Here is a 23,294-nt window from a genome sequence, read left to right on the forward strand (position 1 = left end):
CTCCCAGGCCACAGCCTTGACTGAAGCGGGCTGTGGAGGCAGAGGACCCAGGGGACAGGCCAAGCGGGGCCAGGAGGGGTGAGGGGCAGCCCTTGGGCCCTCTATATTTAGCCCCATTTTCGGTAAGTGCTAACGAGAAGCTGGCCCAAGTCTGCTAAAACCGGCTGGGGGAAATGCAGAGGAGAAGTGAAAGTCCGGGGAGGGAGGGGCAAGGGAGGGGTGGGAAGGGTGGAGGGGACCCAGAGTCCCAGGCCTGGGGCAGTCGGGCAAGCGGGTGTGAGCCCAGGGGCGTGGGCAGCCCTGGGTGGGTCTGACTCAAGGATGGTGAGATTCAAGGGGCCTGGTATGGTTCTGCATTGCTTTTCCCCGCCCGTTCCACTAAAAAGTTACACACTGCCTGTGATGGGAGAATGGAAGGGATGCCCATAAATAATCAACCAACCTTTCCATAGGATGAGGTTTTGAGAGGTGCTTCCGAAGACGCCTGGGGGCTGGAGCATATTGGAATCACCTGGGGGGACTTTTAAAAATCCAGATGCCCAGGTCTCAGCCTGTCCCAATGAAATCAGTGTCTGGGCATCAGTATTTCTCTAAAGTCAAGAGAGAGGGGCAAGAGGCCACCCCGCCTCGGCCAAGGCTGACAGCCTGCAGGATGAGTGGCTCGGCAGGCCTCTTAACGGGGTTACCAATGCCCTCGAGGCCCTGTTTTGGGGCCATTTGGCTTTGAGTCCGCAGTGGAAATGGAGGCCCCTGTTCATCCTTGGTGAGGATGATTTGATGAGACCCTTTTCTTGGATTGGGCTCTGATGGGGGAGGAGGAAAGCAGAGCAAGGAAGGCCTGGATGAAAGGCAGCCAGGGTGCGAGGGCTGTGTGGGAATTGGGGGGTTGAGCAGAATTAAGGAGAATAAGGGAAACAGTGGTGGAAATTTCCCCTCAAACCACCCTTACCTCTCCAACCACTATCCCTGCAGTGGGGAGGGTACATAAAGGTTTAGGCTAGGGTTGCTTGGGGGTTGGGGCTGAGGGTCAGATGTCAGGTGACAGCAGGGAAGAGGCCTTGTTTGAGAGAGGATTGGGTCCTGGTCTGTCAGGGACCCTTTCATGTATTCATTCATTGCAAAGACACAGTGCCAGCATGTGCAGCGATGACTCCAGCCTGGGCCCTAAGGAGCCTACAGTGTAGGGTGTGGGGTCGCTTCCCAAGTGATCAGGGTGTGTTGGGCGGGCAGGGGTAGTGGCAGCCCAGAGGAGAGAGACACCAACCACCTGGGGAGTCAGGGAGGACCTCACAGAGGAGGTGACGTGGGCCTTAAAGGGGAGTAGGACTTTGCTAATAGAGAAGGAAAAGGTGCCCCAGGTGGGAGAAGAGCAGAGGCAAGGGCCTGGAGGAGGGAGATGAGGGCCTTGGGGCCACCCTTGTTCATTCGACCCATATGTCCTGTGCTGGGTAGTGTTGGGGACCCCAAGATGAATAAGACGGGCACTTGAAGGGGGGAGACACATGAGGGTGCAGATGGCTACAGCCTCTAGGACCGTGGCAAGGGGAGATGCCGGGCCAGGGGGAGCGAGGTAAAGGAAGCAGGGGAGAGACCTCTGGGGGACCAGGGGTGACTTCATAGAGGATGGAGCCTGTGCTGGGTCCTGAAGGATGAGTAGGAGGTCATCAGGTGGAAAGAGTGGGGAAGAGTGTTCCTGGCAGAGGGACCAGCCCACGCCAAGGCCTCAGGAAACGTTTGCTAAATGGCAGAGAGAAAGCAGGACAGAGACAGGAACAAGTAAGAGACAGAGAGAGCTGCAGGGACATTCAGCAAACATTTCTAACCTCTTCTTCTGGGTTGGGTGATGCCAGGGACCCAGCGATGAGTCACACCAGGCCTGCCCCTGGTCTGGTGGGAAAGGACCGGCACTCAGACAGCCACCACCCTGCAGGCTAGGGACTAGGACAGCGGGAGGGCACGGCTGTGAGAGGCTGTGTTGGTTTGTTAGAGCTGCCAAAACAACATACCACAGACTGGGGGGCTTAAACAACAGAAATTAATTTTCTCGAAATTCTGGAAGCTAGACATCCAAGGTCAAGGTATCGACAGGGTTAGTTTCTTCTGACGACTTTCTCCTTGCCTTGGGATGACCACTTCTCCCTGTCTCCGTGTGGTCTTCCCTCTGTGTGTGTCTGTGTCCCAGTCTTCTCTTTTTATAAGGACATCTGTCATATTTGTTTGGGGCCCACCTTAATGACTTCATTTTAACAAAGACCCTATCTCCAAAGAAAGTACATGCTGAGTTACTGGAGGTTAGGACTTCAAGATAGAAATGTTGGGGGGCACAACTCAGCTCATAACAGAGGCCAAGGAGGAGCACGAACTCTCTGGGGTGGAGGTGAGGTCAGAAGCCAGCCTGGTCTGCGGGTAGGAGAGGGATGTACCAGCTGGGCTGGGAGCACAGAACCTGTAAGGTCTGGCCTCCCCATCAAGCAGGACCCCTAAGCAGAGGGAGATGCCTGGTGTGGTTGAAGAGCAGGATGCATGAGTAGCAAGAAATGGGCAGTGGAGGGTGGCAGGGGCCACACCCCGAAGGCCAGACCATGGAGCCTGGTCTTTTCTTGTGGAACCAGAGAGCCGCGGAAGGGTTCAGGGCCAGGCAGTGATGAGTGTGGGAAGGATCTCCCTGGGGCCATGTGGACACTGGCTGGAGAGAGCGGCCAGGGAGGAGGCAGAGATGCTAGGAGGGCTGAGATTTAGGGCCGAGTCAGGGTTACCGGCTGCCTAGAGCAGGGCCAGGGTCTGGGAGATTTAGAGGCAGGATCAGGCAGGGCTCCTGCCTTCGATGCCTCAGAGTCAGGAGTGAGGCCTCATCGCCTGGCTCCCTTTGTGTCCTCCTGTGTTTCTCAGATCGTTAGCCACTCGGTGCACCATCCCCAATGCCCAAAAACAGGGCCTGAGCTCCTGCAGCATCCTGGGCACCTACCCCTTCCCCTATCTCACCAGCCTATGCCTTAATAGGACTCTGTTCTGGCTTAGTATTATTTATATTTTTAGCCTTTAAATGTTTTTCTTTTTTTGTGTGTGTGTGAAAACATAACGTACGTATAGTAAAGTGCTCAAATTTTAAGTGTACGGCTTGATGGATTTTTATGTATGTATAGACTCCTGTATCCACCCAACAGATCAAGTTGCAGAACATTTCCACCCCCCTGCAGGCTTCCTCATGCCCTTCCCCAAAGGTACCCACTAATCTGACCTTGATCGCCTGATATCATCTTGCCTGTTTTTGGGCTTCACATAATCGGAGTCCCACTGTCTGTCCACTTTTGTGTCTGACGTCTTTCCCTTGGCCTCACATAGGTGAGATCCAGTGGTGTGTGTGAGATGCGTACAGTGGTGTGTGTGTCTGCTCTTTTCCTTGCTGTGGAGTATTTCATCGTATGGACATACCACATTGTGTTGACCCTTTCTCTGTTGACAGGCCTTGGTTATTTCCAGTTCTGGGCCAATGCAAAAGGGCTGCTGGGAACACGGGTGCCCGAGGGCATTGGTGGCAGGAGGCTCCCTTCTCTTGGGTGGATGCCCGGGAGTGGACGTGCTGGTCATAGGGAGGGGGCACCTCTTCAGCTTTCCTGAACTGTGTCGATTTACACTTCCACTGGCAGTGTGTGACCTGGCTCTTGAATCAGAAATTTTAAACCTGAGTGATCTTTCATGTTGAGTAATCCTCAATTGCAAAATTCCTGGACTTTTTTTTTTTTTCAATTGCTGAGGATGTCCCAGCTCTCTCTTTAGCTGACCTTCTTTAAGTATCTTGGGTACAAGGCACGCTAGAGCTGGACAGCTCCTTTGATAGGGTGGGGTCAAGATTTAGTTGGGGATTTGGAGTGAGTCGTGGGGCAGACTTTTGGGTCAGACTCGGAGTCATGATTAGGGTCTGAGGCTGATTGGGCGTCAAGGTCAGATTAAGGTCTTTGATCATCCAGTCGGGAGTTGGGATTCAGGCTGGGGAAGGGGAGTGAGAACGGGTCAGGCAGAAGCTCAGATTTGTATGGGGGTCTAGGACCAGGAAGTGCTGGGAACGAGTCAGTGTCAGGGTGAGCTTGGGTTAGGGTGACAGCTGGAGATGAGGTAGGTGGAAGTCACCACTGGGGTCCATTAGACTGTTGCAGTTCTGATTAGAAGCGAGGACCCTGGAGTCACGAAGACTGGGGGTCCTATCAGGACAACTTTACTGTCTCACTGTGCTCTTTGGAGGGTGACACCTCCCTTGGAACCTCAGTTACCTCCTATGTAAAATGGGGGTAATGTTAGCACCAGCTGCTCATGTGAGTTCTGAATCATACTTAGTGCTGTGCTTGACGCTGGTAGGCACTGACCTTTCCATTGTTGGCGTTGGAGCACTGTGAAGACAGAGCATTTGTCTCCATTGCTTTATGTCCCCTGGTGCCAGCTTGCCATCTCTCCTTGGCCACCTCCCTTCATTTCCCAGGTCTATGGAACTATAGAATAGGATGCATTTTTAGGGGCAGGTATCTAGGTTGGATTTGAGTGTGCAGCTGGGATTCAAGGATAAAAAGTCTAGGATTAGGTTCGAGGACAAGGTCAGGGGCAGAGTGGACGGAGTTGGAGCTGGAGTTACAGAGGTCAGAGTTGGGCTGCTAGGCCTGTGCGCTGAACACCAGAAGGGTGGCCGGGTGGGAGTGAGGTGTGGACGGGAAAGTGGTGGGCTGGGGGCCGGGGCCAGAGGGCGGCTGAATCACACCCAGAGATCTGCAGATTTGCTCCTTTGGGGATGCTGCAGTCCCTTCACACCCCTCAGGCCCCACTCAGAGTGGAAAACATGCCTCACCCGAAACCTGGTGAGGCAGGACGGGTGCCTGGGCGGCACGCCTGAGGAGGAAGCCCAAGGCTGACTCGCTCCTTTGGAACATCACCAACCTCCTCCTGGGCAGCTGAAGCCTTCTCAGGACCGCCATCTACCCCCAACCCTGCCCCAGGGCCTCACAGGGGCTGACATTCCCTGCGCCACCTTCTGGAGGGGTGAAAGGATCAGGCAAAATCCCTAAGGCCTGAAGGCCCCTTTCTTGTCTTGATGGAGGATGGCAGAGGCCCCGAATGGAGGGCATGTCTCTTGGAGAGAGACACCTGCAAGGTGGCGGGGGGTGAGCGGGGCTTTGGGGAGAGGCTGGGGTGGTGCTGGAGGAGGGACCTGAGAGCCCTCCTGGCTTTCCCTCCCTCACCCCACTTGCATCCCTCCTCTGTCCCCAGAAATAAGAATGTCTAAGCCCCTGGAGGCCGAGAAGCAAGGTCTGGACTCCCCGTCAGAGCACACAGGTGGGTGGGGAAGGGAGCAGGGAGGACAGAGGGTCACCGTGGGCAGGGGCAGGTGTGGTGGGGGAGCTGTGGGGGGTGGCTGCTGACAACTCACCCTTTCCCTCCCGTTGCAGACACAGAAAGAAATGGACCAGACACTAACCATCAGGTCAGGAGGGAGTGGATGAGCAGGAGGAGTGGGCAGAGGGAGAAGGGAAAAGAGGGGGACTCTGTGGGGGAGGAGCAGGGTATGAGAAGCTGCTTCATCTCACTGTTCCCGTCCCCCACCCCAACTTTCTCTTCGCAGAACCCCCAGAATAAGACCTCCCCGTTCTCTGTGTCCCCATCTGGCCCCAGCACCAAGGTAAGCACCTGTCAGAGCAGTCAGGGCAGGGGGAGAGGGGAGAGGTGTCCCATGATGGGTGACATTTGGCATTTGGGAGAGTCCTGCATGCCTGCCTCGGGGCCCAGGGCCTGAGGGGGCACCGAGCCCTGGTACCTTGGTGACAAGGCACCTCCCGCCCCTTCTCACCCTTGGGCTCCCGCCCCAGGCCTGTGACTCACCCAGGCTCCTTCCCCTTCCCTGGGGGGTGGGGGTGGCCAGGGAAATCCCCCCCAGAGCCCCAGGGCGATGAACAACAGGAAGCCGAGGGCCCCGCCCCCATCCCAACTTCCCTGACCGAACAGGGGCCTGCCCCACCCCCCGCCCCCCAACACATACTCAGGGGCCAGCCTGGGACAGCTGGGGAGGCTGGGGGTTGCAGACCCAGTGAGGTGGGCTGTGGGGATACCACAGTAGAGGATGAGGAGGAAGCCGGAAGTGGCCAGATAGAGCAAATCCCAAATCCAGATGGGGCCCTGCTACTGGGCACTACTGGGCTTCCCGGGGTGTCTGGGACCTAGGTTTCCACCCTCCAGCCTGGTTGGGGGCTGCTGGCAGGTCCACTGGCCTGAAGGCAACACAAAGGACAGGGGCAGTAGGGTCATGGGCACGACTCTTGACCCTGACAAAGGTGGCCGAGGGATGGGATGGGGGGCCGGGAACTGCTCCGTGACCATGGAAAAATCACTTCCCCGCTCTGGGCTTCTCAGTTTCCTCTTCTCTAACCTGGGTTGGGGGGGTGGGGGCAGTCAGATTGGATGACCTTTGAGGTGCCTTTCATGGCTAGGGCGCCCTGATGCTGCTTAGTGGATGGGTGTCTTGTCCTCAGCGCGTTGGACAGGGCCCAGGGGAGGAGGGCTCCGGCTCTGACCTCCTTCCCTCTGATCTCAGGCTCCGCTCTGGCTGTAGCCCACAGAGCAGAGCATGTGTCCATCACCCCCACCCTTCTCAGCTGAATCTTTGCAGCCTCTCCTGCCCCACAGCAGCCCAGGGGCCCAGGGAAGTAAGTGTCCTCATTCCCCTTCCCTGGCCTGGGCCCTGGTTCCCAGGAAACCTCAGGAAAGCCTAAGGCAGAGAAGGCGGCAGCCTCTGACTGCAGGTCTCCATCCATCCAGCGTCCTGTTCTCCGCTCCTTCTCACTCCGGTTTCTTCTGTGTCAGTCTTTCCCTCCGTTCAGTGATTCATGTGCTCCCATCACAGTTTCAGACAAATCCACACACGACCACGTACAATTATTTACATCATAATTTTGTCAATTGGCTCAATTGTTAAAAACATTTTATTATGGAAAATGTGAAGCAGATACAAAAGTAGAAAGAAGTATACAATGAATATAAACCCCCAGGTACCCATCAATCGGCTTCAACAATTATCAGCTCATGAACTGGCTCGATTTTCAACAGCTGAAATAAACGTTTTTTAAATGGAAATTTCATGAATGGAAAACCAGAATCACTTGCCATGGAAATAAATACAATGATTATTAAAATGCACCCGGAGACTCTTGCGTACTGAAGGGTCTGAGCCTGAGCCCTGTTCTCTGTTTGTTAAAAGAGGACAGTAGCCAGTGTTGGGGAGGTGTTGGGGACATCCTAGCACCTAACGGAAACTTTCTTTTTTTGTTTTTTTTTGTTGTTGTTTTTTGAGGAAGATTAGCCCTGAGCTAACATCTGCTGCCAATCCTCCTCTTTTTGCTGAGGAAGACTGGCCCTGAGCTAACATCCGTCCCCATCTTCCTCTACTTTATATGTGGGATACCTACCATAGCATGGCTTGCCAAGTGGTGCCATGTCCGCACCCGGGATCCGAATCGGCGAACCCCGGGCTGCCAAAGCAGAACATGCACACTTAACCTCTGTGCCACCTAGCCCCGAGACTTTCTTAAGAGAACCAGAAAGAATGAAGGAGCCTGAAAGAGGGATGGTGTTCTCACCACAGCCCGCAATGTTTGTTTTTTAACTTTTAATTAAAATATGATACACATAGATCTTCAGTATACAGCTCTGTGGCTTTTCAAAACTGAACACCCATGTCGCCAGCACCAGATCAAGAAGCAGAACACTACTGGACTTCCAGAAGGCTCTTAATTCTCCACTAGGAACAGCCACTGTCCCGGATTCTAACACTCACTGTTGTTTCATGCTCATCTCTGTACCCTTTAAACGTTCTGCCATTCACATCCCATACTTTGGGGCACGCCACTCACTCTTATTTGTTTCCTGGGCCTCTGTCCATTCGTCTCAGTCTGCATTCCGAATGCCATGCCTCTGCCAAGCCACTGTATCATGTTGTGCGAATTTCTGTCCCTCTCTGGACCTCCTTTGGCAAAATGGTGCTGGGACATTAGGCTGAAGGATGATCCCTAATGTCCCCTCTGGGCCTGAAAGTGTGTGATCCATGAAGCCATGCCTCCTGCCATCCCGACATGTCCTTTACCAACAGGCCCATCTGGCTTGTTATCTAGGAGAGGAAAGAGGCCAGGACTGCTCTATGCTGGTCTCGCCTATGTGTTCAATGTGAGATGCACCGGCATCCTGAGCAGAGAGAGGGGGCGGGGCTCAGCGGACTCCTGGGGTGGAGGCTGAGAGCCGGCAGCCCTGGGCCACATCAGGCCTACAAATGTGCTTTTCTGGTCCTGCCAGTGTTTTTGCTTTAGATTTTGAAATGAGTGGCCGGCAAGAGCAGAGCAGGAGCTGGGCAGGCCTCCCTTCAGGTGGGCAGGCTCTCTTGCCTGGTCTAAACCTGCCCACGTCACTTGTTTGTGCTGTCTGCCTGTTTCTGTACGCACTTGAGTTCATGACCTGTATTCCAAAGCGGTGATTTTTTTTTAATACCCCAAGGCTCTTTCTCTAATACAGTCCTTCTCCATTAGGCAAATAAGAGATGCACCTCGGGCTGAGGCAGATGAGGGGTATGGGACCTAGAACTCTCTTATTTGACATCCCGGGGCCCTCACTGGCATCATTTCCCATTTTACAGATGGGGAAACTGACTCTCAAGAGGGGAAAAGTGCTCTTCAAAGGTGATGCTCCTCTGTAGGGAGTTTGGGTGCAGGGGATGTGTTAGCCCCATCTGACTGATGAGGAAACTGAGGCCAGAGGGTGGCCCGCCCGATGCTCCCAGCTGGCCTGTGCCGGGTCTCATCCCCGTTCCCCAGTCCACCCCTCCTGTGCCAGCCCGAGGCTGCCTTTGCCACACACGTGCCCTCTCTTTGGTTCACAGGTGGGCATTCTCTCTGGCCTCCACTTAACATTCTGGGGTCCCGGACCCTGCCTCTCTCCCCCCCAGATCAAGGCTGAAGACCCCAGTGGCGACTCAGCCCCAGCAGCACCCCTGCCCCCTCAGCCGGCTCAGCCACATCTGCCCCAGGCCCAACTCATGTTGACGGGCAGCCAGCTAGCTGGGGTAAGTACCAGGGAAGGATGGGGAGGGTGGGGTACAGGCTAGCCACCTCCCATCTGTTACAGGACTGGTGGCCAGGAGAGGACAGGTCCCACCAGGGCCATGGCCTCTTTCTCATGACTACTTCTTGCCCTCTTCTGTCCTCCTGGGAGACTTGCCCCCTAACCTGCTTGGCTCAGGCACTAACCCCTCTCTGCCTTCTCTGCTCCTCCCCATGCCCCTCCTCTGGCCCCTGCTGCCCCTGCCCCCCAACAGCTCACGGCACTGATGCCAGCTCAGCAGCAGCTCCTCCTGCAGCAAGCGCAGGCCCAGCTCCTGGCCGCCGCCGTGCAGCAATCCAATGCCGCCGCTGCCGTCGCCGCTGCCTCCTCCACCTCCTCTTCCTCTTCCTCCTCCTCTTCCTCTGCCTCCTCCTCGACCTCGCAGCCCCCAGCCTCCTCTGGGGGAGGCGACCTGCCACCATCACAGCCTGCCAGCCAGCCCCCTGGGACCCCACAGCTCACCCTGTCCCAGCCCATCCAGCTCACAGCACAGGTAAGGGAAGCTGGAGGAACACGCTCCCTCCAGCAGAGGACCACAGAAGCCGGGAGTGTGCAGGGGGCTGACTGGTCCATGTGGACTGTTCTGACCACTAGCTATGTGCTGGGTAGTTCTCAGCAACCATAGGAAGCCTTGGGAGATGCTGCCGCCCATCTCTCAGGGGGGTAAAACAAGGCTTAGGTGGGGGACATCCTTCACATGATGGAGTGCCTGGCTAAGCTCATTCGCTGCATCTTGCTGAGGGTTCACACCCACCTGGGAGGTTGGCGCATTATCCTCAATTTACAGCTGAGGAAACCAGGAGTCACTCCCATGTATGAGACCTGTGTGGGTGCAAAAGAAAAGGCTGAGAATCAGAATAAGTACCCCACATCGCATCCTGTGCTCATCCAGCGAGACACTTTCAGAAAAAGGGCCTGTGATCTGAGTTAGGAAATGCTGCATCCTCTTTCCCCTTTCTGGAGACTTCTGGTAATACATTGAATCATGTGTTAGTGGCTATATTAGTTTCCTAGGCTGCCAGAGCAAAGTACCACAAATTGGATGGCTTAAAACAACAGAAATTTATTAGCTCAGACCACAGAATCCAAAATCAAAGTGTCAGCGGGGCTGTGCTCTCTCTGAAGGCTCTAGGCGAGAATCCCTCTTTGCCTCTTCTAGCTTTTGGTGGTGCCCGAAATCCTTGGCATTCCATGGCTTGTAGCTGGATCGCTCCAGTCTCTGCCTCTGTCATCATCTGGCCATCTTCTCTCCGTGTGTGTCTGTCTCTGTGTCCAAATTTCCCCTTCTTATAAGGACACCAGTCATTGGATCGGAACCCACCTTCATGACCTAATTTTAACTCGATTACTTCTGCAAAGACCCTATTTCCAAATAAGGTCATGTTTATAGGCACCAGGGGTTAGGACTTCCAACATATCTTTTTGGGGAACACAATTCAACCCATGACAGTGTCCAGCAGATTTCCCATAAGGATAGCTGACGGGAGCAGGGTAGGAGCTGGGCAGGCTTCCCTTCCTGATGGGCCTGCTCTCTCCAGCCCACCACATCCACACCTGGCCATGTCACCCATTTGTGCTGTCTGCCTGGTTTCTGTAAGCATTTGGGTCTGTGGCCCGTGCTCCAGGTCAGTGAAGGTCCTAAGTCCTACAGCAGAGGACCCTATGTAACTTCCCATGGCCCCGTGTTTCCCACAGTGACTGTTCCTCTGATTGTTTCTCCCTCTCCATCCCCTTCCGTGGAACCCCTGAGGCAGATGCTGTCCACACAAGGGAGCTGTCCAGCACCCTCGCGGCTGTTCTCTTGACAGAATTTGGCCTCCAAGGGGCCTGTTCCACTGCTGACTAGTGCTCCCATTTGGGACTGTCCTTAACACTGAGCTGGAATCTGCGTTCTTAGAGCTTCCTGCTGCTGGGCCTGGTTCTGCAGAATCACACAGAGCAACCTGTGCCCGCTGCTCCATAACGGCTCTTCCAGATGTAGCCTCCCAATGCCTGGCTCGTCCCAGCAACAATAAATAGAGCCTGTCATTGCAGCCTTTGTAGCAGGCACTGTGCTAACAATGACCCCCTCGAACCCACAAATCCTCACCACGGCCAAGGCTCCAAGGGGCAAAGTGACTTGCCTGCCCCATGTCACACCATGAGTGCGGCCTGGGAGTCTAGGTCTCTAACTGCGTGATCCAGGCTGCAGCCTTCCCAGGACGTGTTTCCCTCCCACCGTGGCCACCAGAGACCCCACAGCACATGTTCTGCTTGCCTCACGGCACACATGGCTCCTCACTGAGCAACGCCAAGGCTCAGAGCTCCTCACTAGGTGCCCCTGCTCTTGTCCTCCTTTCTCCCTGGAAGTCAGCTCCCTTCCTTTACCTGGTCAGCATCTCTTCATCCTTTAAGCCTCAGCTTGGGAGTCCACACCTCCGGGAAGTCTTCAGTGACTTCCCTCCCTCCTGCTAGTTTGATTTTCTGCCTCCTGCCTCCTCTGGGGGACCCCAGCCCAGGCCTCTCCTCCTGCCACAGCCCAGATGGCCCAGAGCTGTGTGAGAATATGCCTGTGGAAATACCTGTTGAAGGGACAAAGACTAGAGGGAGGGAGGAGGGACAGGACAGCCTAAGGCAGACCCAGCGAGGCCATCATCCCCTGTGAGCAGCAGACACTACTTCTGTTCGTACACCCTTAAAACCACCTCCCCCAGGCCCCCAGAAGCCCTGGCAGCAGTAGGCCAACCCTCTGCCACTGCTATCCGCCCAGGCTTGATTCTCCAGGTCTCCTCAAACCCCGCCCTCCCTTTCCTCTCGCTCCCTACGCCCCAGCTTCCCTCAGCTCTGATCTTCCCTTGTCTGTCCTCTGTAAGTGCAAAGCTGGCCAAGTTTGTTTTCTGGGAGTTCTGTCACCCTGTGACCTCATTTCCCCACAGACAAACCTTTGTCCTATCTGCCCCTGTGTCAGGCACCATGCTGGGTCCAGGCTGCGGTTGGGACCATGTTCCTGCTGCCCACCACAGGCACAGCCGTCCACAGCCCTGGGCTTGAACCCCTCTCCTCAGCCTGTGTCTCCTGCCACTGAGTCCACTTCCTCTGCCTGCTCGGCTCTGTCTTGCTGTCATTTCGCAGACATCTCCCATGTGTCAGGCCCTGGCAGGAAGCTGAGGACTTAGGACTAACTCAGACCCAGCGTTGTCCCCAAGGGGCTCCCAGCCTCGTAGGGAAACAGACACACCAACAAACCACTAAGAAATGTTTCACTTGAAAAATACTAAGAAAGCCAAAAGCCCCTGTAACCCCTATCACTTTAAAATTACATAAAGGACGAAGGGAAAGTCCCCCGTCCGTCCCTCTAATACCAGCTTCCAAAGTAATGTCGGTTAAACAGTCTGGCAGGAAGCTTCCCTGCATTTTCTAGCTTGTACAGATAAAGGGATGATTTTGACACAATTTTATAATTTGTGTGTCCCGCATTCAGCACGATGCCTTCCACCAAGGGGGGGCGCAGGGATGTTTACTGAATCAATGAGGGATGTTTTGCTGCAGCTTTTCAATCAAGGGTAGGGAAGGCATCTCTCCAGGGGAGTAATTCAGACTGTCTAGGGTAGGGGTAGGCATTGATCGCAAATTTACATCAGCTGTTAAAACATCATTTTGTATTTGAAGAACCAAAAAAAAAAATCTCTATTTCATAATATAACCACAGCAAATAAAGCTTAACAAAATCTTTTAGGCTGGTAGGACCTAGTGAATAAAGGTTTCCCAGAGAAACCTACTAGATGTGGTGGGAGTGTGGGAAAAGAAAGGTGACCTGTGTCTGAGGGAGTCAGGGAAGGCTCCCAGGAGGAGGTGGTATCTGAACCAAGGTGGGACAAGTAGGAGTTTACTAGGTGGACAAGCTGGAGAAGGGGGTTCCAGGTGTGGGAATGGTGAATGTGAAGTGAGAGAGCAGGGCGGGCTCAGGAAGTTGGGAGATGGGAGCCCATGGTGGAAGACAGCAAAGGAAGAGCTGGGAGGGAGTGTCCGCCGGGTCTAAGCTCTACTCCAGGCTACTGAAGAAGAAAAGGGAATATTTGGCTGAGATCCCTGAAAAGGCCCAGCCTGGAACGTCAAGCCTGGCCCCAGGGACGTCTCCCTTTTCACTCTGGGGCAGGCAAAGTGGGTGCCAGCTTCTAGACTTGCTGCCGCCGGACCCAGGGAGATAAAACATGCCTGCTGGCCAGGTTTGAGTCAGTGCCTCCGACGCCTGAGAAGGTGGGGTCAGCCCCACCTGGACCGTGTGACCTGAGAGTGGGGGACAGCAAGTCCCCAGGAGGAAGAGATGGGTCCTACTGCTTGAAGAAGGGACAGAGAATGCCAGGCCAGCCAGACCACCCATCTGGAGGTGTGTCATCAGTGCACCCACAGGCCCCTGGAGTCCAGGAGTGGGCCACGGCTGCCAGTCACGCCACGACTCCTGGATTTTTAGCATCTGTTATTGCTCATCTAGCCTGGATTTTTAGCATGAGGTAGCATGGGATGTAGCACCATCCACATGTAGGTGTTTTTTCTCCCTGTTGAATGGTTCTCTGTTCTGTGGTGTTCTGCCCCAATTGCTGGGACTTCCTGTGGCAGGGCCAACCTCTGAGGGACAAAGAGCCCATACTAGAGACAGGCCGCCTCTGTCCACACCACTCCCCCTTCTAGAGATTCCCCTAGTGGAGTGACTGGAATAATCATAGTTGTTTATTCATTCGACTAGCACTTATTGAGCACCTTGTGTATGCCAGGCGCCTATTCATGGCCCTGAGAGGACAGCTGTGAACAAGGCAGAGGTGGCTGCCCTTGAGAAATTGATGTTCTAGTGGGGAGACAGACAGTAAACTAGTAAACAAACCAGCAAAACAAGACAGTTTTAGATTAAGTGTAATGAAGAAAATGAAACAGAGTGGTGTCAGAGAGGGAGGAAGCCACTTTTAGTGGGGTGGTCAGGAAAGTTTCACTGAGAAGGTGGCCTCTGAAAGCTGAGGCATGAATGAGTCAGTCATGAAGAAGCTGGGGTCGGGGAGGGGGGAGAGCTTAGGAAGCGGGAAGAGCCAGTGCAAAGGCCCTGAGGCAGAAACCAGCTTGGCTTGTTCAGGGCACAGAGGAAGGAGGTACGGCTGGAACAGAGTGAGTGTAGGAGGCAAGTAAGAGGTGGGGGGCGGGGGCGGCGAGGCGGGGTATGGTGGCAGGCAGGACCAGGTTTTGCAGGGCCTCATAGGCCAGATCAAGGAGTTCAGAAAGTATGCTAGGTATAATGGGAAGCTGTTTGGGGGTTTCAAACAGGCGAGTAGCATGACCCAATTGACTCTTTACAAAGCTCCCTGCAGCTGCTGCAGGGAGAATGGACTGCGGGGGATGGGAGTAGAAGTGAGGAGCCCAGTGGGAAGTCCTTGCAGGCATCCAGGTGGGACATGAGGGTGATGGTCGGGGTCCGGAATGCTATTTTGTGTGGATCTGATAGATCAAGGGTGACTCCCAGGATTTTGGCTTCAGCCCCTGGGTAGTGATGAGGTGGTTTCCTGTGTTGGGGAAAACAGGGGAGGAGCAGGGTGTTTTGAAGGGCTGGGCTAGGGAACCACGAGTTTGACTTTGGATCCGGGAGGCGGTGAAGAGTGTAGTGATCATCCACGCGGAGACATCAAATAGGCAGACGGCTATTTGAGGCCAAAGCTCAGTGGAGAGTCTGGGTGGGAACTGGAAGTTGGGAGTTGTCAGGAACAGGATGGAATTGACAGCCAGATGGGGGGTCCTGCCCTCGAGAGCTCGTGGTCGAGTGGGATGACATGACGGGGAGGACATGAGGGTGCAGTGGTAGCAAATGCTTGTGTTGGATGAGTATGTTGTGATTTCCAAAATGCTTTGTGGATAATAGTATCACTCAGGCGTCGGAACAACCCAGTGAAGAGTTAGACATTATTGTCCCCATTTTTGTAGATGACAAAACTGAGGCCCCGAGAGGGAAATGACTCAGTCATAATGACTACCATTTATTATTATTATTCACTACCATTAAGTGAACAGAGATCAGGCTAAGCATTCTTCACGCGTTGTCTCATTTAATTCCTTTAATAGCCCCATGAGGTAAGAATTATTGAGGTGTCACCTGAGGAAATTGAGGCTTAAAGGGGTAAGGGACTGTCCATGGTCCCACAGTGTGTGAGGGACAGAGTCAAGTTGCTGGCTGTCTCCAGAGCCCGGGTCTTTCCAGGATCCTGTGCATCGTCACAGTTAAGGAGGCCAAGGCCCAGAAGGGAGAGTTGGCTTTCCCCGAGTCACACAGCAAGAATCAGGCAAGAGGGCCAAGACTCAATCCTCTGAGTTCTCAGCTGGAGGGGACCCTTGCACCCCTCTACTCTACCCTCCCCCAGTGTAGGGACTCCCTCTGCACCATCCTGGGCAGGTGGGGGGTGCAGTTTCACCAGGTGGCTCCCAGAACAGGTGCTCACTGCCTTCCCAGGCAGCCCATTCCACCGCTGGGCAGACTGACACGAGCCTGTGCTCATTTTGAACACAATCGATCACAATACAATTTCTGTGGTCCCCATCTCCCACCCCTTCCTGTCCTCCCCTCTCTGGACTTAACCCTAGGCGGTCCACGTTTTAGAACGGGATGTCTGGAATGGTCATAATTTGCCATATCAGTGTTGGCAAGTGAGTGTCGACACGCACGCCAACACCATTCCAGTCGTGGAGCCCGTGTGGAGGCCGGAGCGGGGGAGTGGGGAGCGGCCCTGTGCGCTGGAGCGAGGCTGCACCTGGGCTGGGCGCAGACAGCGTGAAGGATGCTTAGCCCAATGTCTGTTCACTTAGTGGTAGGCCTCCTCCAGTTCGTTCTTAAGGCTATCTCCTCCCCCGAGGGGGAACAAGCCCAGATGGGAAAGTGGGCGATTACACGGCAGTTCACCTATGTGTCATATAAAGCGTGTGTCTCAGGCTTTCTGCCCCAATCCGTGGTCAGATCCCAGCTGTGGCAAAGCACAGCCAGTTTGCCCTGAAACACCACCCATCCTGGGTTCTACCTCATTCATTCATTGAAAATTCACTGCTCGCCTGTTAGGTGCCTGCACTGGGGTGGGGAGTGATCAGAATGCAGCCCTGAGCAAGAGTTGGTCTCTTCCCTTCTTGGCTCTGATGAGGCGTGCTAACGACTCTGTGCTAGTTTTTCTCACGGGTTAGAGACTGAGCAGATTATCCACTAAATATCCTGGCCAGGGCCCTTCCCGGGTCTCTCTGCTTACGGTAACTTCTCCACCATCTGACTCGGTCGTAACACGCCCCCAAGTGGCTTCAAATCGCCACACCGCCTCTAGATTGTGGAGAAATGGGGCCTCCTACTGGCTAACCGCAGTGCTGAGCCAGCTCACTGTTCACCCACGATCTTCTCTCTTTCTTTCATTCTTGAATTCCTTTAGTCAGCAAACATTTAGTGAATGTCCACCAGGCCCAGGCGCCGTTCCCATGGGGGATGCAGTGAGGAACAAGGAGACGAGTCCGTGCCCTCATGGAGCTGGCGCCCACACCTGGTGGGGAGACAGACAGGAAGCAGATAATTGCTATGAAGGAAAGAAAAGAATGTAATTTAAGACAGTGACTGAGGAAAGGAAGACTGCTTATCAGAGCGGGCAGCCAGGGGAGGCCTCTCTGAGGAGGGGCATTTGATAGAGACTTGAATGATGAGGAGGGGCCAGTCACAGGCAGATCAAGAATGGCGAGAACAGCACAAGCAAAGGCCCTGAGGTGGGGACTTCTTTCTGTTTTTGGTAACAGGAAGGAGACCAGTGTGGCAGAGTTAGGGAGTGAGAGAGTAGTGGGAGGTGAGGAAAGCTGGGTCATGCAGGGCCACGGCAAGGAGTTAGATCATATTACAAACGCCATGAAAGCCAGTGGAGGCATCATGGTTCCATTAATATGTTAGAACAGGAACCTGGATTCCACAGACTGCCCTCAGAGGGGTCCGTGGATAGAATTCGGGGTGGGGGTGGGGCTGTGAACTTGGGTGGGAAAAAAATTACATCTCGATTTTTACTTTCCTCTAACCAAAAATGTAGCACTTCCTTCTGTTATGATATAGGCCACAGACCACAGAAGCGTTAGCAGTACTTGGACTTTGTCACCAGTGGAATCACAGATACTTCCATATTCTCCTACAGCTGTTGCAGATCTCGCAAAATATCGTCTATGAGATTACAGTAGTCATCAGACCCATTGCTTGCTCTTGTCACTATTGTCAAAATTCAGAATATGTTTGATGACTATATTTCAATATAATTGATTTCATTTGAAATCCTTTATATTTTATTTTATGCATTTTTCATTCTGAGAAGGGGCCAGTAGGTTTTGTCAGACACCACAGAATTCAGAGCACAAAAAGTTTAGAACTTTTTGGTAGGAGTCGTGGATGGATTGGCTGGGTTGGGGAGAGGAAGGGAAGAGGGAATCAAGGGTGACCCCAAGTGCTGGGCCGAGTAATGTGGATGGGGGTGTGGTTAAGTTTTTCCTTTGGACGCCTCTCCAGGAGACCACACTGCAAATTGGGATTCATTTATCCCCCCTTCTTTTCCTCTCCCTGCTGATTCAGAAAGAAATCTGGAGACACCTCTTTTTCAGGCTTTTGGGGAGAAAAGGGGATTTTCACTGAGTGTGACGCTCAGGAGAGACAGGAGTTAACAAATATTTTAATCAACAAGCTAAGAGGGGCCGGCCCCGTGGCTGAGTGGTTAAGTTCACGTGCTCCGCTTCAGCGGCCCAGGGTTTCGCTGGTTCGGATCCTGGGCGTGGGCATGGCACCGCTCGTCAGGCCATGCTGAGGCAGCGTCCCACATAGCACAACCAGAGACACTCATAACTAGAATATACAACTATGTACCGGCGGGCTTTCGGGAGTAGAAAAAGAAAAAGGAAAAAAATAACAAGAAAAAGAAGATTGGCAACAGATGTTAGTCAACAGGTGCCAATCTTTAAAACAAACAAACAAAAAAACAAGCTAAGGGTTATAGGAAATCAGAAAAATGCTAGCAATAAGACTTATTTCTGGTCTTATTCATTTGATTAAATTCAGTGGGTATTTAATGGGGGCTTACCAGGCCCTTTTAAGAGTTAGGGAGACATGAAAATAAGACATGGCCTCCGCCTTCTCGAGTTTCAGTCTAGCAAAGGAAAAATATAATAAGCAAATGGAACACACTGTGAGAAATGCAGTATAGAGCAGGCTGTGTTCAGTCTTGTGGGGCTTGAAGTTTATACAATTTGCAGAGCCTTTTAGGAAAAAGAAGACAAAATTATGAGATCAAAATTAGGTATGGAGTCTTGAAAGGGTCCACTGTAAATGGGAGGTCTGAAGGCCAAGCTTCACTCACTGCAGGGTCAGTCTATGTGCAGGGGGAGACAGCCATGAGAGTTTGTATTGGGCAGGGGGAGGCAGATTGGACACGGTTTCAAAGGACAGAGCATTAGGACTTCAAACCCCTTAAGCTGTGTTCTTAGATGATTAGCAGCCAGAGTGAGAAAGGTTAGAGGTCAGGAGCATCTGGGCACTCCGTCCACCTTCCAAAGCATGTAGAGAAAGCAGAGGCCTTTGCAGGGGGACAGGGAACAGCCCTGAACTGATGCAAGACGAATAGTTGGAAAAGCATGGATGCTGAGCTAAAGTGACTGTTCAACTGCGTGGGTGGGGGGCAGAACACCTGGATATTTCTTTCTTTCTTTATTTGGACTAGGTAAATGTCCAAAATTCAAGAGGTGTGGAAAGATTTACAGTATTGTCAATTTCTGATACAGTTTTCTGGATATAATCTATGCATACCCAAGCAGATACCTAGATATAATTTTTTAAAACACAAACAGTAGCACATTATGCCCACTGTTCTGCCTCTTGAGCTTTCCACTCAACAGGGCATCCTGGAGATTGTTCCATGTCAGGACACAAAGAGCATCTACATTCTTTTTGATGACTGCATACTATCCCATCATATATATCTTCCCTAATTCATTCACCCATCCCCTAATGCTGCATGCTCAGCTTGTTTCCACTCTTTTGCTAAAACACCACTTGCTGCTGGGAATATCCTTCTAGAGAGGTCATTTTGCACAAGTGTGAATATATCCCTAAGATAAATTCTTAGAAATGGAATGGCTGAGTCAGTTTATGTGCATTTGCAATTTTGATAGATATTGCCAAATTCCTCTCTCGCCAGCAGTGTGCAAGAGTGTTTGTTTCCCCACGTGCCCCAACATAGTGTGTCACACACTATTATCTTTGTCAATCTGATAGGTCAAAATTGTGTCTCAGTGCAGTTATAGCTGTGTTTATCTTACTGTGAGTGAAACTGAATGTTTTTTCATTCACAGCTGTTTGTATTTCCTCTGCTAGGAAGTCACCACACCTATCTCTTGGGTCATTAGGGTTTTTTTCCTTATTGATTTGTAATCGCTCTTTATATATTGGAGAAATGAGCCCTTTGTGTTGATTTGTTTATATTTTCCCCCAGTTTGTTCATTTCCTGGGATATTAAATTGGTCTTTGAAATAATAATAGCATTGGGAGGAATTGAGGGGCATGTTTCATCTCCCCCAATTTCCCAGAAGGAAAAATATTGTAACTGTAAGTAGCATAACTTTCGACTCTACATAAAACTTGCTAAGTGAATTACGAAGCATCAGTTTTGGTTCATTCAACAAATATATGCAGAGCATCTACTGGGTGCTAGATATTCTTCTAGGTGCTGAGATTACAATGGTGACCAAAACTGCCAAAATCAAGCTCCCGTGGAGCTGATGCACTGTTAAAGAGTAAACAGAAAGAGAGGTACTTTGAGATGGTGATAAGTCTTATGAAGGAGGTGAAATGGAGGTGACAAAGGGAGGTGTGGCGGTGGGCTGGTTTAGATTAGATGATCAGGGAGGGCATCTCTGAAGAAGTGACTTTGTGTTAGGACCTGAGTGACAAGAAGGACCTAGGCAGGAGTGTAAGAACTAGAACTGCCTGGGAGAGGGAACAGTGCATGTAAAGGCCCTGAGGTAGGAGTTGAAGTCAGAAAGACTAGCACAGGCCTCAGTATAAAGGGCCTTAGAGGCCAGGTGAGGAGTCCTGATTGTATTGTTGTGGGCTACAAGAAGCCATTGGAGTGTTTGTGTGTAAGGAGGGTTTACTTTTTGTTTTAGAAATGTTCAAACCTAAAAATAGAGGGAATGATGTAAGGAACCGCTTGTACCTTCATCCAGCTCAGTAGATAGCAGCATTTTGCCAATCCGGTTTCATCTCTACTCCTCACTTTTTTTGGTGAGGGGGCTGGTGTTTTTCTCTCCCTCTTTCCCTGCCTCATTCCCTTTTAAAAAGTAGTCTTTTTGTTGAAATATAACAAATACGTAAAAGGGCCCAAATCATAAGTATATGGCTCAATGATACTCACAAACTGAGCACACTCATGTAACTGGCATCCGGATCAAGAAACTGAATATGGCCAGCTCCCCAGAAGCCCCCGGGACCCCTTCCAGTCTCCACCTCCCAAATTTTTAACATGCGATTGGAACATAAAAGGGATCACACAGGATGTCTCTATTGTGACCAGCTTCTCTCACTTGTGATGTTGAGAAGTCTATATTGTGTGTCATTGTAGATTGTAGAGTGCTAATGCTCATTGCTCTGGCATTCCACTGAATCACAGTTTATTCAACTGTGGATGCGTACTTGGACTACCTTCAGGTTTTACCAGTGGTTCTGCTGGGAACATTCTGGTACATGTCTTTTGGTGAATACGTGTAGGCACACATGGTGGCTTATATCCACCATATTCCACCATGTGGAATCACTGGTCATAAGACAGGTGTATGCTCAACTTTAGTAAATAGGCCTATATTTGTTTGCTAGAGCTGCCAAACAAAGAACTACAAAATGGATGTCTTTTTTTTGTTTGTTTGGTGAGGAAGATTGGCCCTGAGCTAACATCTGTTGCCAGTCTTCCCCTTTATTTTTCCTCCCCAAAGCTCTGGTACGTAGTTGTATATCCTAGTTGTAGGTCATTCTAGTTCTTTTATGTGGGATGCCACCTCAGCATGGCTTGATGAGTGGTGTGTAAGTCCACACCCAGGATCTGAACCGGCGAACCCTGGGCCACTGAAGCAGAGCATGCAAACTTAACCACTCAGCCACAGGGCCAGCCCCAAACTGGGTGTCTTAAACAACAGAAATTTATTATCTCACAGTTCTGGAGGCTACAAGTCAGAAACCTAGGTGTTGGCAGGGTTGATGCTTTCTGAGGGCTGGGAGGGAAGGATCTGTTTCAGGCCTCTCTCCTTGGCTTGTGGATAGCCGTCTTCTCCCCGTGTCTCTTCACACCATCTTCCCTCTGTGCACATTTGTCTCTGTGTCCAAATTTCCCCTTATTATATGGATACCAGTCATATTGGATTAGGGCCCATCCTAATGACCTCAGTTTAACTTGATCATCTGCAAAGACCCTATTTCCAAATAAGGTCTCACTTTGGGGTTTTGGGGGTTAGGATCCCAACATATCTTTTTAGGGGGGAACATAATTCAACCCATAACTGTCCCAAAGAGTTTCCCAAAGTGGTTGTACCAATTTACTCACCCACTAAGTGCTGGAGTATTTTAAAGCTAATTCCAGACATGATATTGTTTGCCTTGGGAGTATTTGAAAAGAAAGGAAGACTTGGTCTGATTTACATTTTTAAACAATTCTATTTGTTCTGTGGGAATGTAAGACAAAGCAAACATTTCATCAAGAAAGAAAAGGTAGGGTGGGGCTGGTGGTGTAGTGGTTAAGTTCATGTGCTCTGCTTTGGCGGCCCAGGGTTCGTGAGTTGAGATCCCAGGTGTAGACCTACACACTACTCATCAAGCCACGCTGTGGCAGCATCCCACATACAAAATATAGAGGAAGATTGGCACAGAAGTTAGCTCAGTGCCAATGTTCCTCACCAAAAAAAAAAAGAAAGAAAGAAAGAAAGAAAAGGTAGTAAAGAGTGAACCCTCTAGATGGCCCAGGGAGGACTCTCTGCTACCCTGAAGTTGGCAGAAGCTTCCTGGGGACCCTTAGTTCAGGGATGCCGTTCAGAGATCATGTTCCATCTCTCGCTGCACGGTGCCAGGCTGCCCAGAGGAGCACCCCCCAGGGTCCAGGTGAGGCAAAGGGAGCAGCGGGGCCAGGACTCAGGCTGTCTTCTGTCCACCCACCTCCCTGCTAGGACATACAGCAGCTCCTCCAGCTCCAGCAGCTGGTGCTTGTGCCGGGTCACCACCTCCAGCCACCTGCTCAGTTCCTGCTGCCACAGGCCCAGCAGAGTCAGCCAGGTAAGGCCCCCACCCTGGATGGCCTCCTTGATGTTGCTACAGAACTCCCCTTCCCCCCCTCATCCCACGCATTCCCGCTTGTCTCTCTAGGCCTGCTACCGACGCCAAATCTATTCCAGCTACCTCAGCAAACCCAGGGAGCTCTTCTGACCTCCCAGCCCCGAGCCGGGCTGCCCACACAGGTGAGAGGGTCCCCCAAGTGTGCCAGGCTAGGCCCGCAGCAGGGCCTGCAGCAGGCTGGGTGAATGGGGTGGCGGGTTAGGATCTCCTCTCCATTTGGCCCATCCCACAACCACAGGGGCCAGGAGAGGAGTCAAGACCTGGAGCCCAGCCCTGCTCTAACACTAATTTGCTGTGGGACCTTAGGCAAGCCACTCTCCCTGCCCAGGTCAGCTTCTTCCTCTATAGAATGAGAGGAGTTAACCAGACTAGGGGCTCTTAACACTTTCAGGTACAAGGACTTCTTTGAGAATCTGACGAAAGACTTGGATCTGACCCCCACTGCCCCAAAATGCACATATATACAAAACACAAAAAGCCTATAGGTTATGAATACCTTGGGTCTCTTCCAGCACTCCAAATGGAGGGTTCTCTGAGGAAGGCCTCTATAGGGTACTAATTCACATCCCCTTCCCAGACCAGACACTGAAAACGGGGGGGCCACAGATGTGTTTTATTTGGCCCATACCATATTTTTTAAGTTGAATTAGTTGTCAACAAAATTCCCAGGAAACTCCAGATTCCCAGCTTCTTTTGACAAACTGGAAGCTCTGGCAAGGCTGGATTTGTGTCCACATGGCATGGCGGCAGTGGGCAGCTGGCTGCTGGCCAGAGCAGGGGCCCCCTCCAGGAGGGC

At 52.1% G+C, this 23,294-nt stretch overlaps 1 protein-coding gene across 12 annotated transcripts in view; it reads left to right on the forward strand.

Annotated features, from left to right (window-relative positions):
- The window catches only part of POU2F2 (POU class 2 homeobox 2), a 74,612-nt gene that overhangs the window by 44,234 nt on the left and 7,084 nt on the right, over nucleotides 1-23,294 (forward strand). For 5 of the 12 annotated variants that reach the window (XM_070557966.1, XM_008532015.2, XM_008532016.2 and 2 more), the window contains 6 exons: nucleotides 5,254-5,319; nucleotides 5,433-5,467; nucleotides 5,606-5,662; nucleotides 8,969-9,085; nucleotides 22,333-22,438; nucleotides 22,529-22,620. In XM_070557966.1, the coding sequence (XP_070414067.1) occupies nucleotides 5,262-5,319; nucleotides 5,433-5,467; nucleotides 5,606-5,662; nucleotides 8,969-9,085; nucleotides 22,333-22,438; nucleotides 22,529-22,620 (465 nt within the window). In that variant the 5' untranslated portion in view covers nucleotides 5,254-5,261. Of the gene's footprint in view, nucleotides 1-5,253; nucleotides 5,320-5,432; nucleotides 5,468-5,605; nucleotides 5,663-8,902; nucleotides 9,086-9,337; nucleotides 9,617-22,332; nucleotides 22,439-22,528; nucleotides 22,621-23,294 lie in introns of all 12 variants that reach the window. The other 7 variants (XM_070557963.1, XM_070557967.1, XM_070557968.1 and 4 more) reach the window with 3 other exon arrangements.

Source organism: Equus przewalskii, chromosome 9, assembly GCF_037783145.1.
Source record: "Equus przewalskii isolate Varuska chromosome 9, EquPr2, whole genome shotgun sequence".
NCBI lineage: Eukaryota > Metazoa > Chordata > Mammalia > Perissodactyla > Equidae > Equus > Equus przewalskii.